The sequence below is a fragment of the Canis lupus genome, chromosome 32 (assembly GCF_048164855.1).
Source record: "Canis lupus baileyi chromosome 32, mCanLup2.hap1, whole genome shotgun sequence".
In the NCBI taxonomy this organism is placed as follows: Eukaryota; Metazoa; Chordata; class Mammalia; order Carnivora; family Canidae; genus Canis; species Canis lupus.
In genome coordinates, this window is record NC_132869.1 from 15305245 (window position 1) to 15323119 (window position 17875).

A 17875-nucleotide genomic window follows, 5' to 3' on the forward strand; every position below is an offset into this window, starting at 1 on the left:
TTTTTCTTTACTTGAATCCCCTACCTACCTACTCCTTTTCAGTTAGCAAAAGTCAAGGATATAGGAAAACTTAAGGAAAACCACAAAAATGAGGTGAACAAAAATAGTTTTGATGTATTTATTACATTATATTAGTTCTTTCTCTTTTGGATTTCAAGGACAAATGGGCTTGTTTTTCTTTTGCTATGAATATATACAGTATTTAACTCTTTCTGGACATTGTTTCTTTGGACTGACTTCTTCAGAGCTATATGACTACACTATGATTATACTTTGTGTTATCTTTTGTCATCTTCACTTATTTCGGCCTAAAAGGCTATACAACACCTTTTTTTGTTAGGTTTTCTATTCACTGTTGAATCTGGGTTAGTTTTGTTTTCCCAAAGACAGCATCTTGAAGTCCTTGAGTCTGAAGTATTGTTTTGCTACTTGTGGTGTTTTTTCCTGTTGGGAGGCTTTACTATTTTTTCTCTGTGTATTACATTTGACTTGACCTTCAAGGCTTGGCTTAAGTTCATTTCCTCTTTTAAGGTTTAAAAATTTCTCTAGTTACTTCCCAATTGTGTACTATATGACTGTGCATTTGTGGTTGGTTGAATAATGGCCCCCACCCCCAAAGGTGTCCACTTTCAATTCCTCAGAATCTGTAAATAAATGTTCTCTTCCATGGCAAAAAGTACCTTGCAGATGTGGTTAAATTAAGGGCCTTGAGATGCTGAAGTAATCCTGGGTTATGTAGGTGGGCTCAATGTCCTCATAAGGGTCCTTATAAGAGGGAGGCCAGAGGATTAGAGTAGAAGAGGTGATGCTACAATGGTAGTAGAAGGAGAAAAGGCAGTGGGACATGGGGCCAGCAGTCAAGTGACGCAGGCACTCTCTAGAAGCTGGAAAAGACAAGCAGACAGTCTTCTTCAGAGCCTCCAGAGTAACCAGCCCTGCCAACACCTTGGTTTTAGCCCACTGAGGGTGATTTTGGATTTTTGACCTCCAGAACTGTCACATAATAAATCTGTGTTGTTTTAAGCTACTAAGTTTGTGGTAATTTGTTATAGCAGCATAGGAAACTAATATGACATCATTACACCCTTTACAATCCTCTAGATCTATTCCACATAATTTCCACTTTACCGTCATGTTCTCCAATCCTACTACATATAAATGGTAGAACATAAATTCTTGGTGGATAGAAACCAGAATTTCTACCTCTTTTTTATACCTTATGGTGGCTAGTCCATTCTTAGGAACTAAGGTATATAGAATGGATTGATGTGTAAAACAGAACGACCCCCTTTCTGCCTCTGCTGCTGCCATGGCTCCCATGAAAAAGCTTATGGTGAAGGGGAGCAAGAAAACAAACAAAAAAAAGCAAGCTCTGAAGTTTACCCTTGACTGCACTGCCCTGTAGAAGATGGAATCATGGGGATGCCTGGGTGGCTCAGTAGGTTAAATGGTTAGGCACCTTCCTTTGGCTCACTCAGGTCATGATCTCAGGGTCTTGGGATCAAGCTATCAGACTTCCAGCTCAGCAGGAGTCTGCTTCTCCCTTTCCCTCTGCCCTCTCCCCTGCTTCCCCCTGCTTGTGCTTTTCTCTCTCTCAAATAAATAAATAAAATCTTAAAAAAACAACAACAACCATGGATGCTGCCAATTTTGAGCAGTTTCCTCAAGAGAGAATCAAGGTGACCAAATAAGTAGGCTTGGACTAAAAAAAAAAAAATCAAAGTGAATAAAAAAGTTGGGAATCTTGGTGGAGGGGTTGTAACCACTGAAAGGAGCAAGAGCAAGATTCCCGTAACTTCTGAGGTGACTTTTGACTTTTTTCCAGTAGTCAAAACATCTCACCAAAAAATATTTGAAGAATAATCTATGTGATTGGTTGTGTGTAGTTGCTCCCAGCAAAGAGTAGTGATTTACATTATTTCCAATTTTTTAAAAAGATTTTATTTATTCATGAGAGAGAATGAGAGGGAGAGAGGGGGGCAGAGACACACGCAAAGGAGAAGCAGACTCCATGCAGGGACCCCGATGTGGGACTTGATCCTGGGTTTCCAGGATCATACCCTTGGCTGAAGGTGGCACTAAACCGCTGATCCACCTGGGCTGCCCACATTATGTCCAGATTAACCAGGAGAAGGAAGATGGGGATTAAAACTCACTTATTTGCAATATTTTGTATGATTTCTTGAATAAAACTTGGGAACCAAAAAAGAGGGATTGGAGGAGAGAGAGGGACAGAGGGACAGAGGGACAGAGGGACAGAGGGAGAGAGGGAGAGAGGGAGAGAGAGAGAGAGAGAGAATGGCTCCTACCATGGGTAAATGAAGGGTATTTTGAAAGACATAGATGACTCAATGAACTGTGTTTACTTCTTTGGCATCAAATTCCAACCTTATGTTTTGAGCTATCATATGCAATATTAGGTGCACAGTACCTGCATAATGGATCTGGATCTTCAACAAGCACTTGATACAATGAGTTAAAATCTGTAGGGGAAAGAAGGAAAAGGAGAAAAAAAAAGCAAGATGGGTCTGGCAGAGTCCTCCTTGTCTATTTAGCTGATGCATTTTTTTGTCACATCAAAGTAAAATGTTGAAAAAGAACATTCATTAAAATTTTTAACATGAATCTTTCTTGAAAGTGAAATAGAAGATGATAAAAACAGGCAGGGTGTGACATCTTAACTTCATCCTATTAAATTCAATTAACCAGTCTTAAAATCCAAGTAGTATGCTTAATACTATGCTAAGAGATAAAGAGGAGGGACACAGGTCTTTTCTAAAGGACCTTAATATGTAGTTGGGATAATACTAATAATCAATCAGGGTTACCAGGCAAGCTTATTGCAATCTTATATGATTCAGACTTTGAAGATTATAGGTATTTGGAATTTGGCTCTGGAGAACCAATAGTTCATTCATTCAATAAGTATTTATTGAAAACTCAGTATGGTTCTCTGTGAATAAGAGTTTCTGTTTGGAGTTTAAAATCTAATAAAGGAAGTCAAAGGAAATAACTAATAGAAGAATGGTTTAAGTGCTAAATAGCCAGATGCTTTGTAGTTGAGCAAAGGTTATTACTGTAATTTCTGAAAGTTGAATGGGGAGGTGGGATTGTGAATCATTTTAAAGGTATTACTTAGGCCAAGCCTTGAAAGATGAGTAGGACTTTGACAAAAATAGAATATTCCAGGCTGAAGCATGAGCAGGAACACTGCAGACATCAAAGGGCATGATTTTAGTAGTTTGTTGGGAAGGAACAAAGGATGTTTGAAGGGTAGTGCACTACTTTATTGCCACAGTAAGAAATTACCACAAATTTAAAATACAAATATATTTTCTCATAGTTCTGTAGGTCAGAAGTCTAACATAGGTCTCACTAGGAATAAAATTAAGGTGTCAGCAGGGTCGAGTTCCATTCTAGAGGCAAATCCACTTCCTTGTCTTTTCCAGCTTCTAGAAGTTACCACAAATCTGGCCCATGGGGGATCCCTGGGTGGCGCAGCGGTTTGGCGCCTGCCTTTGGCCCAGGGCGCGATCCTGGAGACCCGGGATCGAGTCCCACATAGGGCTCCCGGTGCATGGAGCCTGCTTCTCCCTCTGCCTATGTCTCTGCCTCTCTCTCTCCCTGTGTGACTATCATAAATAAATAAAAATTAAAAAAAAATCTGGCCCATGGTTCTCCTCCTCTATGTTCAAAGCCCCCCCCCCCCCCCATTTTAAAGATTTTATTTATTCATGAGAGACACAGAGAGAAGCAGAGACATAGGCAGAGGGAGAAGCAGGCTTCATGCCGGTAGCGGTACGTGGGACTCGATCTTGGGATCCCGGGATTATGCCCTGAGCCAAGGCAGATGCTCAACCATTGAGCCACCCAGGCGTCCCTCAAAGCCTTCCAATCATTCTTCCAAGTCACATCTCCCTGTGCACCCCCTTTCGTTTGGAAGACCCATGTGATTGCATTTGGCCCATTTAACAATCCAGAATAATCTGTTTTTAGAGTCAAATAATTAGCAACCTTAACTTAGCCTTTGTGGGTGAAATTTAACATATTCATAGGCTCTGGGGACTAAGCCCGTGACAGTAAGCAAGGAAAGGTGGCCAAGAGGGTGTGCATGCACTAGTAAGAGCAATGGGCAGCAGGTGCAGGTTTCTGAGGCTCGACATAAATCTACATTTCTTTGAAAACGGTTTTGGCAAAAAGAAAAAAAAAGAAAAAACGGTTTCGTTGCCCCCCTAAAACGGGGAGCGGGCGCTTCTGGGGTGCAACATCAGAAAGCCATTATTACACTCAAGGTGAGAGGATCCAGGGCAGGAGCGCATAGCTCATCTTCCTATTTGGTCTGGGGCTGCCTCTGCTCATTTCTAAGTTTTTCATTAAAACCGTGACGTCATCCCACAGGAACTCTGCACGCGCAGTTTCCGGTAATTTGGCTGAATCTGCCCAGTAGATACTGCAATCCAGGCCTTAAAATCATTCACCTAAAACAAGTAGGGGAGACCGGAATTTCGGCAAATTCCCAATTAGCCAGTCCGAAGCTCAAAGCGCTAGAGACCCATTTTTTAAAAAAACGGCTCGAGCCGCGGGGAAAGCACGCACTCCCGGTTGTCCAGGTGTTTCCAGAACACGGACAAGAACCTGAAAAGCGGTGCGGGGCTTCGGCGAACAAAGCCCGACGGCACGATCACCCTCGACACTGAAGCTCTCCCCTCCCTGGCGGCCCACCAGGGAGCGCCCCCTTCTCCACCCCGCTCCCCGACCACCGGGACCACCGGGACCACTGACTCTTCCGACGCCGCGCCCCGCCCCCGACTGCGACGACGTCAGCGCGGAGTCCCAGCAGCGCCGCGGGCGGCCGTGCGGAGGCGGAGGCAAGAAGAGGGGACGGCCGGGGGCGGGGCGCCACACCGTCTTCCGCTTCCGTCATTTCCGGGTGCGACTGCCGCTCGGGTCCGGCCGGGCGCTGGACGCGTTGAGTGCCCTCTTACTGCAGCTGACCGTCTGCACAGACTGTCCCTTCCCTGTGCCCAGCGGGAAGGACATGAGTGTTCCTGGGCCGACGTCCCCGGACGGGGCCCTGGCAGGGCCACCCCACGGCCTGGGGCCCGGGGAGCCGACGCCGGGTACGTGCTGTGGGGCGGGGCGGGGCCCGAGTGGGTGGGTCTCCCGGGCGGCTCCGCTGAGGAGAGCGGCGGGTCCCCGAGGCTCCGGCCCCCGCGCGGAAGTGGGGAGTCGCGCCGCGCCGGTGCCGCGCGGAAGGAGTGGGAAGCGAAGTCTGGACGGGGAGCGGTGGGCGGAGAGGTCGTCCTGCGCTTGGGTGTGACTCCGGCGCTTTTGGCTACTTGTTAGGCGCGAGTGGTTGAGGATGAATTTGTCAGGCGGATTCGGTGAACTGCTGTATCCAAGCGTTACTGGCGCCTCACCCGCGGAGTGCTGTCTTGCTCGGCAACGGTCCTCCGGCAGCTCTCTTAGCCTGAGTTCCAGGAGCGGCTTAAGCCCTGATAACCCACGCCGTCCATTGAATGTGAAAAACAGACTTGCCGGGCGTCCTGGATGGCACTGTTCATGTGCCGTCCTTGGGGAAATTGAGAAAATAGTCCAAACGATTTCTTTCCAGACGAGGAACCTCGGATGAGAAAGACAAGGCTTTTATCTCCGGTTCTAGGAATATAGGAGCGACTTGAAAATAGTGTTTTCAGCTCTTTCTTGGTCATGCTTCTCCTCCGTGATCGCCTCCTCTTTACACTTTCATAAGCTGCTTCCATAAATACGACTTCCTTGTATTTATGTGCGGTTTGCCGCCGCCTCTGCCTGCCCGATACTTGGACGCGGTGGTTTTGCGCAAGCCTTGCACTGGGCTTGTAGGAGTCGGATTCTGCTAATGGTGCCAAGTCCCTGTCCGTTGGAACTCTGGCGTTGCTCTTGACTGTCCTCTCACCTGCCTCCTACCTCTGGTCTAGGTGGTTCTACTCCTCAGTTTCCATCTCCTTTCTGTAGTTTCACTCTGACAGGGACAGTTGTAAGTCTATCCACCTCCAGTCTCTCACTCTTTCACTGCACCTGTCCCACTGTTGTCCTATCACTGCCCCAAGATAAAGCTTCAGTCATTTTCTTGCTTGGAAACCTTAAAATGGCTCCTTACTACTTATTAACTAAAGGGTCAAACCCCTTAGCTTGATACTCAGGGATCCCCATGGGCTGGTCCTATAAGCTCACATTGCATATGTCCTATTCTCTAGACACCACAAACTATCTTCTTTTTCCAGAGCAATCCCATATTCCCACCTTTCCTTATGTAGCCTTTCTTTTTTTTAAACCGTATAGTAGGGATCCCTGGGTGGCGCAGCGGTTTGGCGCCTGCCTTTGGCCCAGGGCGCGATCCTGGAGACCCGGGATCTAATCCCACATCGGGCTCTCGGTGCATGGAGCCTGCTTCTCCCTCTGCCTATGTCTCTGTGCCCCTCTCTCTCTCTCTCTGTGACTATCATAAATAAATAAAAATTAAAAAAAAAAAACCGTATAGTATTCCTTCCACTTCTTTAGAATTCTTACTCATTTGGAAATAGGAGGCTTCAAAGATTGATGGTGAAAGTATAAATTGGTGCTGTATTTTAGGAAGGCGATTTTGCAATGTCTGTTTAAGAAACGCCTAAACCCTTTGTCCCATTATTCTAAGAGTTTATCCTACCAGAACATTGATGTGATATATGAAGACGAGGCAGCTCAGGACAACATTGTTTGAAATAGTAAAAAGTGAAAATGACCTAATACCCATCCTTAGATATCTTAGTCTACATGGGCTGCTACAACAAAACACTATAGATTGGGTGGCTTAAACAACAGACATTTATTTCCAGAAGTTCTAGAGCTCTACAAAGTCCAGGATCTATGTGCTGGTCTATTAGGTTCTGGTAAGAGCCCTCTTCTGATGTTGCAGACAGCTGTCTTCCTACTGTGTCCTCACATGGTGGAGGGAGAAAGTTCCAGTTTCTCTTTATCTTAATCCCATCATGGAGCCCCACCTTCTTGACCTCATCTAAACCCAATTACCTCCAAATACCATTACCTTGGAGGTTGGGACTTTCTTTAACAAGAGAATTTTGTTAGGGGAAGTGGGGAGAGGGGACACACAACACACAAATATTCAGTCCGTAACAGAGAACTGGTAAGCAAAGTATGGTAGAATTTTATTTATTTATTTTTTGATGAGAGAGAGAGAAAGAGCATGCGTGCACTAGTCGGGATAGGCACGGAGGGAGAAGCAGACTCCCCGCTGAGCAGGACCCTGGGATCATGACCTGAGCTGAAGGCAGATAGATGCCCAACCAACTGAGCCACCGAGGTGCCCCAATATGGTAGAATTCTTTTCTATTCAAAATAATGTAGTAGATGTGTATATGTGCATATGGAAGATATTTAATATTTATATTTAAGAAAGGAACAATATGTGTAAGTTTCCTTTATGATTAAAACAGGATTTATGCATGGGTATGCAAAGACAATTTTTTTGAAGGCCACGTAAGAAACTGCAGAGTGACTGGAATAAGGGAATGAGAAAGAGTTTTTAAGATTTTATTTTTAAGTAATCTACACCCACACCCAGTGTGGGGCTTGAACTCATAACTCTGAGATCAAGAGTTGTGTATGCTCTTCTGACTGAGCCAGCCTAGCTCTCCAAGAAAGAGTATTTTTACTTTTCAGCTTATATCTCTGTCTTGTTGAGTTTTAAGATTTTACAATGAGTAATACTTAAAAAGAAAATTCTAGGGGATCCCTGGGTGGCGCAGCGGTTTGGCGCCTGCCTTTGGCCCAGGGAGCGATCCTGGAGACCCGGGATCGAATCCCACATCAGGCTCCTGGTGCATGGAGCCTGCTTCTCCCTCTGCCTATGTCTCTGCCTCTCTCTCTCTCTGTGACTAAAATAAATAAATAAATAAATAAATAAATAAATAAATAAATAAATAAATAAAAAATAAATATTAAAAAAAAATTCTATCCATTCTGCAAGCTTAAGCTCCAGTTCCCACACTTCCTTTAGAAGTTGTTCTCAGACTTCCCTGGTGAACATGATCTTTCTCTTCTCTGAAATCCTGTAACAGTTTCTGGTTTGCTAATGGCACTTCTCATATGTTATAATTCTTCTGTATCGAGCCCTGGAAACTAGTGCACTAGTACTAGTGCTAATACAGGTGTGTATCTAATGTTTCTGTTATAAGTAGGGTAAGGATCCTTTTCTTTTTCTTTAATCTCCCACAGTGAAGTGCCTTGAACTTAGTAACTTAATGTATTTAGAAGTGTGAGCAAGTTAGACTCTTCCATAATTAACCAAAAGATTGGGGAAGAATAGGGCGAGGTCTGTGAGTTAAAATGTCTATCTAATGTGAGGGAAGTGTATTAGTTGTTATTCCTTAAAGTTGACATATCCTTATTTGGGTGTTTCTATTGTTTATCTGTAATACTTGTTTTCTTTATTTCCTTAAAGAGAGTTGCTGTTTTGCACTGTTACTGTAACCAAGCCTCAAGCAATGGCATTAATTTTCAGATATACTTTATTCACTTCTCATCTGATGGTATACATCAGTTGCAATATCCATAATACTCCACTTTTTCCTATTATATATGTGTGTGCATGTGTATTTAATTATTTATTTATTTATTTATTTATTTATTTATTTATTTATTTATTTATTTATTTATTTATTTGAGAGGGAGAGCATGTGCACATGTTGGGGAGGAGCAGCCCCTCTCTGACTGGAGCCCAGTGCAAGGCTTGATCTCAAGACACTGAGATCACTGCCTGAGCCAAATGTCCAACTAGCTGCGCCACCCAGGCATCCCTGTCCATTCATCGAACCCTGTTTAGAAATTCTTTTGTACTTTTCTTGGTAGTAGTAGTGATTGATGAGTATTCATTTTAGATGTTTTTGAATGTCTGACACAGTGCTTATACTGTTATTTGAAGGAGAAGTATGAGGCATAGTTCCTGGCATTGTGTTGAGATGTGTATACTGACCATGCAATTATGATACACTGTTTTCTAGGGTAAATTCAGGTGCTGAGTCTGAAGAGAAATCCTTTGAAAATCTTTCTCCTAACAAATGATAAAATGACATTCCTTTCACATGTAAATAAGATATTAAGCTATATGCAAAGTAAATGTTAACCCACATTTTTACTTACATTCATTTAAAAAAATTTTTTTAGTTATTGCATTTATATGTATATAAAATTTCTACATGCTTCTGGAAAGAAGAATTTATTGCTTTTATTCAGTGACTCCACTTTTAGGCCTCAGACACTTAATAATCCATTGAAAACTGTAAATCCTCTGCCCTGAAAAATATGTAACCATATAGAATATGTTTTACATATATTAATGTTCGTTTAATCCAGACACTGCCTTATACTAATGGCTTAAAAACATTTTTTGAGTGCTTATATCCTGTTTTTTAGAATACACTCAGAAGGTAAGCTAAAAAAAGCAGAGGAAGGATGCCTGTAGTATCCTGTGTTTGTGCTCTGAACCCCACTGCCAGCCCCTTTCCTCCCCAGTACTCTTTTACCCCCATGTCCATTTAAACAACTCCTACATTTGATTTTTTCTTGGGGACAGGTTTAAGTGACACTTCACCAGATGAAGGATTACTAGAGGACTTGACTGTAGAAGACAAAGCTGTGGAGCAGCTGGCAGAAGGATTGCTTTCTCACTACTTGCCAGATCTGCAGAGATCAAAACAAGCTCTTCAGGAACTCACGTGAGCTAGCTAAAACCATAAATGCACTCATTTCCCCTTTGGCATAGTCATAAATTACACGTGTATGTACTATATTCAGGTATAACATTTTGTGACATTTAATACAGTTGAATATTTCTGTCTTTAGTGTTAGCACATGGGAGTGAAGGAGTACTTAATGTAATTTGAATGTAAAAAGTGAGAGGCACTGAGCTGGCTCAATCTGCCTGTGACCCTTGATCTTGGGGTCGTGAGTTCAAGCCCCCCTCCCCCATTGGGTGTAGAGATCACTTAAAAGAATAAAACTAAAAAAAAAAAAAAAAAACTAAAAATAAAATAAAATAAAAGAATAAAACTTTAAATGTAAAAAGTGAAATGAATACTACTCCTAGAGTGTTTTTGAAAATACTGCTTACTGGGAGTGTTGCAGGATGGGTATACACCGGTTTCTGAGTAGTGTTGCAAAATTGCCCCCATAAGAGTCACATTTGTTTTCAGTCACTGGTTCACATGAGTTGCCAAAAATCTTTAAGTATATTTTTGAGAGGACCCATTTTATTTCTATTAGATAAGTCTACTTAAAGGATTGAAGGATACACCAAGAGAAAAACAGGATTTCATGAAGTGGATCAGTATGCAAAAATATATACTAACTTTACCAGCTCCCACCCAGAAAAGCAGACTGACCTTTTACTTTCTCTTGGGTAGGATCTCATGTGGTTGCCCTAGCTGGCCTATCATTTCTTTTCCTAGTGGTTAGCTATGAACTGGCTATGAGCTGCCCTTTGAAAATTTACCTTACAAGCCTGTATTAGGGCAAAAGGAGAGGAGAATAAAACACTATATCCATTTTGTACATATTAGTAAGTAATGTTATAATCCTTGAATTTGAAAGGTGATAAGTATGAAAGTGGTACTACCTTCTATTCTGTGTGGTACACTCCTTGAGTTAGGGAATTGGCAACACTTGGTTTTCTGCTAATTCCCATGAGATTTTCTTTATCCCTAGTGTGTGGTATGCCTTGTATTTTAAAGCTAGTAAATTCTTATGGCAAAAAGTCATAAAGATTTTGTAGGGAGGTTGGATGAGTAGAGTTGAGTATTTATTGGGGCTTCACTCTGTAAGCATAATTGATTGAATCGTTGGCCATGTAATTGAACTCACTCTCCTACACCCTCCCCAACTTCTCTGGCGAGAGGGCTGATACCAGTCATGATGTCACATGGACTGATAACACTTGGCTCGAAGCCCCAACCCTGTTGTAACCATGTGATTGATTTTCTGGCATGAACAGCCCCCATCACCTTATTAGCATAAACCCTGGCATGCTCTAAGAGGAGTTCGTGAATAATGAAGATACTCCTATCATTTGGGAAATTACAAGGGTCTTAAAATAGACATTCCAGGAACCTGGAACAAAGATCAGACAAATTCATGATTATACAGTAAGTCTATTCAGACCTTTTGCCTATTTTTAAATCAGGTTATTTTCTTACTGTTGAGTTTTAAGTGTTCCTCGTATACTTTTGATACAAGTCCTTCATATGTCTTGCAAGTATTTTCTTCAAGTGTGTGGTTTGTCTTTTTGTTCTCTTAGTAGTATCTTTTACAGAGCAGAAGTTTTTAATTTAATTTTTAAAAAAGATTTATTTATGGGCAGCCCAGGTGGCTCAGGAGTTTAGCGCCGCCTTCAGTCCAGGGTGTGATCCTGGAGACCTGGGATCGAGTCCCACATCGGGCTCCCTGCATGGAGCCTGCTTCTCCCTCTCCCTCTGCCTGTGACACCCCCCCCCCCGTGTCTCATGAATAAATAAATAAAATCTTAAAAAAAAAAAAAGATTTATTTATTCATGAGAGACACAGAGGCAGAGACACAGGCAGAGGGAGAAGCAGGCTCCACGCAGAGAGCCCGATGCAGAACTCGATCCTGGGACTCCGGGATCGCGCCCTGAGCCAAAGGCAGATGCTCAACTGCTGAGCCACCCAGGTGTCCCAAGTTTTTAATTTTACAAGTCTGACTTACCAGATTTTTCTTTTCATGGATCGTACTTTGATATTCATGCAAAAATTCATCTCCAAATCAAGGTCACCTAGATTTGCTCCTGTGTTTCCTTCTAGATTTTTTAGTTTGTGTTTTTTATTTAGATCTATGGTCTGTTGTTGAGTTTTTATGAGATTGTAAGATATGTGTTTAGATTAATTTCTTTTGCATATCACTATTCAGTTCCTTCACCTTTGTTGAAAAGACTATCCTGTCTTCACTGGGTTGCCTTTGCTCTCTCTCTCTCTCTTTTTTTAAGATTTTATTTATTTATTTGACAGAGAGAGCCAGAGAGCACAGGCAGGGGGAGTGACAGGCCAAGGGAGAGGGTCTGCGCTGAGCAGGGAGTCTGAGGAGGGATTTGATTCCGGGATCTTGGGATCATGACCTGAGCCCAAGACAGATGATGCTTAACAGACTGAGCCATCCAGGTGCCCCAGCCTTTGCTCTTTTGTCAAAAAACAGTTGTCTGTATTTGTGTGGGTCTATTTAAGAGCTTTCTATACTGTTCCATTGATCAAGTGTCTGTTCTTTCACTAATATCATGCTGTTTCGACTTATGTAGTTTTATAGTAAATTGTGAAATTGGGTGGTGTAGGTCTTCCAATTTTGTTCTTCATCGTGTGTTGGCTATTCTGTGACTTTCTGTGTGAATTTTTAAATTAAATTAAATTAAATTAATTGTTTTTTTTTAAGGGTTTTATTTACTTATTCATGAGAGACACAGAGAGAAGCAGAGACATAGGCTGAGGGATAAGCAGGCATCCCACCGGGAGCCTGATGCAGGACTTGGGACTTGATCCCCAGAGCTGAAGGCAGACATGCTCAACCACTGAGCCACCCAGGCATCCCCTGCATGAATTTTAGAATCAGTTTGTTGATACTTACAAAACAGCTTGGTGGAATTTAAATTGAGATTGCATAGAACTTAGATCAAGTTGGGAAAATTGATATCTTAACAAATTGAGTTTTTTATTCCATGTACCTGGAATATCTATTGCTTAGATCTTTTTTTTATTTCTTTCATGAGAGTGTTATAGTTTTTGCATATAACTTCTATATATATTTTGTTAGATTTATAATGAAGAATTTATATGAGGGGAGTTTATTATAAAAGGTGTAACTTTTCTAGTTATTCACAGCTCACTTTTATACATTAATCTGGTATGTTGAAACCTTTCTTAAACATTTCTTTTTTTTTTTAATTTTTATTTATTTATGATAGTCAGAGAGAGAGAGAGAGAGAGGCAGAGACACAGGCAGAGGGAGAAGCAGGCTCCATGCACTGGGAGCCCGACGTGGGATTCGATCCTGGGTCTCCAGGATTGCGCCCTGGGCCAAAGGCAGGCGCTAAACCACTGCGCCACCCAGGGATCCCTGTTGAAACCTTTCTATACTCATATACTTTGTTGATTCTTTGGGATTTTCCACAGAGGCAGACATGTCATCTGTGAACAAAGAGAATTTTATTTCTTCCTTTCCAATCTATATACATTTTCTTTTCTTTTCTTGTCTCATTACATTAGCTGGAACTTCCAGTACATTGTTGAGTAGGAATAGTGAGAATAGACGATATTTCCCTATGTTGTAAAGGGAAAGCATCTAGTTCCCCATAAGTATGATGTTAGCTAGAGGCTTTTATTTTTTTTAATCAAGTTCTTTATCAAGTTGAGGAAGTTCTTTTCTCGGGTTTGTTGAGGTTTTTTTTGTTTTTGTTTTTGTTTTTTAAAGATTTTATTTATTTATTCACAAGAGACACAGAGAGAGCCAGGCAGAGACACAGGCAGAGGGAGAAGCAGGCTCCATGCAGGGAACCCGATGCGGGACTTGATCCCAGGACTCCAGGATCACGTCCTGGGCCAAAGGCAGCCTCCAAACCACTGAACCACCTAGGCGTCCTGGTTTGAGTTTTTAATCATAATTGTTAGACTTTATCAAATGCCTTTTCTGCATCGTACAATAGGATTTTTCTTCTTTAGTCAGTTGATGTCCCGGATTACACTAATTGATTTTCAAATATTGAACCAGCTTTGCATACTTGGAATAAATCTCACTTGACTGTGGTGTATAATTATTTTTATATATTGTTGGATTCATTTTGTTAATATTTTGTGGAGGATTTTTTATGTTTGTATTCATGAAAGAGGCTGGTCTATAGTTTTCCTTTCTTGTAATATCTCTACCTGGTTTTGGTTTTAGGGTAACGTTAGCCTCGTAGAATGAGTTAGGAGGTGCTCCCTCTGCTTCTGTTTTCTGGAAGGTATTGTGGAGAATTGGTATAATTCCTTTCTTATATGTTCAGTAGAAATTGCGAGTAAAGCTATCTGTTCCTGGTATTTTCATTTCTGGAAGGTTATTACTTATTGATTGAATACCTATAACAAATATAGGCCTACATAGATTATCTGTGTGTCCTTGTGTGAGTTTTGGAAGTTTGTGTCTTTCAAGGAATTGGTCATTTCCATCTAAATTATCAATTTTGTGGACAGAATTGATGAAAGTATTCTGTTTTGATCCTTTTAATGTCCATGGAATCAGAGATGATTTCTCTTCTATAGGTTATATTAGTAATTTATGTCTTTTCTTTTTTTTTCTTTGTAAGTCTGTCCAGAGGTTTATCAATTTTATTGATCTTTTGAAGAACCATCTTTTTGGTTTCATTGATTTTTCTTTACTGTTTTCTAGTTGTAATATAGTCTGTCATTGCTGTCTTGCTTATGTTGGATCATTGACTTACTGGGTTCTCTTCTTATTCATTGTGTATTTCACATTTTGTGGTCTCAGAGCTGAAAGGACAAACTTGTGAGCTGGGGGTATTTCAGACTCACTGTTGGATGGTGGAGATGTTGCTACTGCTCTTCATTCTCTTTGTTGCTATTTCTTTTTTCATCATTCTTCTCTGTTTAACAGAGTTTTTTATTCTTTTTTTTTTTTTTTTAAGACTTTACTTATTTACTCATGAGAGACACAGAGAGAGAAGCAGAGACACAGGCAGAAGGAGAAGCAGGCTCCCTGCAGGGAGCCCGGGATCAGGACTTGAGTGGAAGGCAGCCACTCAACCACTGAGCCACCTGGGTAGGCATCCCTGGTTAGCATAGTTTTGCAAGCAAACCATGTCATATTTTGCTTTGCCTATAGTATTCTTTAAAATGTATAATTCAGTGGACCCTCAATGTTACTTATTCTTGTGATCCTAGTACTGGTTGATCTGGAGAGGAATATCAGGGCAGTTGGCTTCTTTTTCTCAATAGAAGGTTTTGAATCAGAATTTTATTTTATTTTAAAAAAAGATTTTATTTATTTATTCATGAGAGACACACACACACACACACAGAGAGAGAGAGAGAGAGAGAGAGAGAGAGAGAGGCAGAGACACGGGCAGGGAGAAGCAGGCTCCATGCAGGGACCCCGACGTGGGACTCAATCCCGGGTCTCCAGGATCATGCCTTGGGCCAAAGGCAGTGCTAAACCACTGAGCCACCCGGGCTGCCCTTGAATCAGAATTTTAATGAAGACCCTTAGAAGTTACCTGGTCTGACCTTCTCACTTTATCAATAAAGAAATTTAGGCCCAGAGAAATAAACTAAATTTCCAAGATTACACAATTGGTTATTGGTGGGGAATCTTGTGATTCCTAGTTCTGTTTTTCTTTTCTTTTCTTTTTTTTAAGATCTTATTTATTTGACAGAGAGCATTAGCAGGGATAGCAGCAGGCAGAGGGAGAGAGAGAAGCAGACTCCCCACTGAGCAGGGAGCCCAATTCAGGGCTGGGTCCCAGGACTCTGGGATCATGACCCAAGCCAAAAGTAGATGCCCAGCCTACTGAGCCACGCAGGTGCATCCCTAGTCCTGTTTTTTTATCTTCATTTTTACCTTTTCTGATTTAGTATCCCTTAATACTGCATTTTCCCCAACTCTAATCTAAAAAAGTCATTGCTCCCCATTCCCTTTATGGTAGTGCTGCAGTTTTAATATACATAAAATCATGTTTTGGGGCAAGATAGTAAAAAAACTTTTTGGATAATAAAGAGAGTTGCTAGAAATAACGAATAATAAAATGATTTTAAATGATTTGGTGATTTCAATTATTACGTTAGATTCAGTTATAGAATAATTGCTCATTTAGGTGATAATAAAAACAGTTATCAGAATGTGACTTTGGAATGTTATTATCATTATTATTATTTTTTAAAATATTTATTTATTTACTCATGTGAGGCAGAGACATAGGCACAGGCAGAAGCAGGCTCCCTGTAGGGAGCCTGATGCAGGACTCGATCCCAGAGCCTGGGGATCATGCGCCAAACCAAAGGCAGATGCTCAACTGCTGAGCCACCCAGGTGTCCTTATCATTATCATTATTATTATTTTAAAAATAGTTTCCATGCCCAGCATGGAGCCCAGCACAGGGCTTGAACTCGACCCTGAGGTCAAGACCCGAGCTGAGATCAAGAGTTGGACACTTAACCAACTGAGCTGTTCACACACCCCTGGAATGTTATGTTGAAAAATATTAAGCCTTGGAGAGTCAATACATTTTCAATTTAATTTTTATCTTTGATATTAACCAACATGAAATGTGATTCCAGCACTTACAGTATGTACAGTTTATTTTGGCTATGCGCTTTTGTTTCAGACAGAACCAAGTTGTATTACTAGACACACTGGAACAAGAGATTTCAAAATTTAAAGAATGTCATTCTATGTTGGATATTAATGCTTTGGTAAGTATGATTTAGTTGACATAGTGTAATGAGATCTTGGCTTAGAAATAGCTAGGTATATCCCGTGCAACTTTGTACTTAGGTATGTTTAGGATCTTTCCTCTAATTTTTAAAATTTATTTATTTTTCTAATTTTTAAAGTTAAGAATTTGTCTTTTAATAGGAAACTTTGAATTTACTTTACTAGAACTTCCATAGTCTTGAATTGTTACCTTTCAAATGTTGAACTTGTAATAGAAAATGGAACTTATTTGTGAAAGTCTGGAATAGATTTGCTCATAATTAAAGACTTCTAAAAGAGAACTGAAAGTAAGGAACTTTTAGAGTACTGTGTTTCCACTTAAGGAAGGTGCATCTCTCCTAATCAATTACATGGCTTTTTTAAAAATGAGCATTTTCTTTAATTGTATGGCTGATTAGTAATGCCATGACAAATTAACCCTGAAATGGACCCTTTGGGGGTCCTTTACAGACCCTTTCTATCTTTCAGTCTATGTGACAGTAGTGAATTTCATCAGAAGCTTTATAGCTTTTTGATGAGAGGAACTGATACTCAATTTTAAGAAGCAGGGAATTAACAAAAATAAGGAACTTGTGGCTACCTTTTTTTCACCTCAACATTAAGGAGTAGCTTGGTTTGCATGATTTTGTGGGCTTTCATATATATGTCAAAAAATGGACTTTTTTTTGGACAAATATGACTCAGTAAAGTTTTCCCTTTATAATGGTCAAAAAGAGTTCATCTTCTCTAGCATTACGGAGAAGCCTCAAGTAGTAAATATAAAGTCTTTCACTTAATGGTTTTCTGACTTGTGAAGGGGATGGACAAAGCTACGCTGACCTACTTTTGTCTTCCCCACTGACAAACATTTGCTGAGTGAATGATGATAGATGAAGGAACCAAGCAGATGTATTAGTGTTGCTTCAGTCTGCAGGGGCAGAAACCAAGTCTTCCTATATTTTCCTCTCTCAGCCCAAGAGTGGTTTATCATTCAGGAACTGGAACTGTTAAGGCTTAGAGATTGGGGGGTGGGGGGAGAGAGAATAGGAGAGAGAGAGAGAAAGGGAGAGAAAAGAGAGTCTGTAAGCTCTAGAGCTCATCAGATTACGACTTTACTTGTAGATACATGTAGGTTTTTAATTTCTTTACTGATGCTTCTCTCATTCTTGTTACTTGGTCTTCTCTTTCTGTTAACCTTGACTCCTGAGAATGAGGTGCTTTTTTCCCTTCGTTCCCATCTCTGTCTGAGATGGAATGTCTATACATACTATGACTAGGGAAGAAAAGTGTCCTTACAGAGATAGTTCTGCTTGGTCTCACTTGAGAAGGAACATGACTAGATTTGTCCACAGCCCTCTCAGGATTCTCTGACCACAG

General features: G+C 41.0%; 1 protein-coding gene across 12 annotated transcripts in view; it reads left to right on the plus strand.

Moving 5' to 3' along the window:
* The window catches only part of BLOC1S6 (biogenesis of lysosomal organelles complex 1 subunit 6), a 119029-nt gene that overhangs the window by 60356 nt on the left and 40798 nt on the right, over nt 1-17875 (plus strand). For 8 of the 12 annotated variants that reach the window (XR_012022306.1, XR_012022305.1, XR_012022308.1 and 5 more), the window contains 2 exons: nt 9611-9752; nt 16410-16497. Coding sequence is in view for 7 of the 12 variants with exons in the window: in XM_072808272.1 (XP_072664373.1) it covers nt 9611-9752; nt 16410-16497 (230 nt within the window). In the remaining 5 variants the exon portion in view is untranslated. Of the gene's footprint in view, nt 1-4446; nt 5121-9610; nt 9753-14714; nt 14849-16409; nt 16498-17875 lie in introns of those variants that run through there. The other 4 variants (XR_012022309.1, XR_012022307.1, XM_072808274.1 and 1 more) reach the window with 4 other exon arrangements.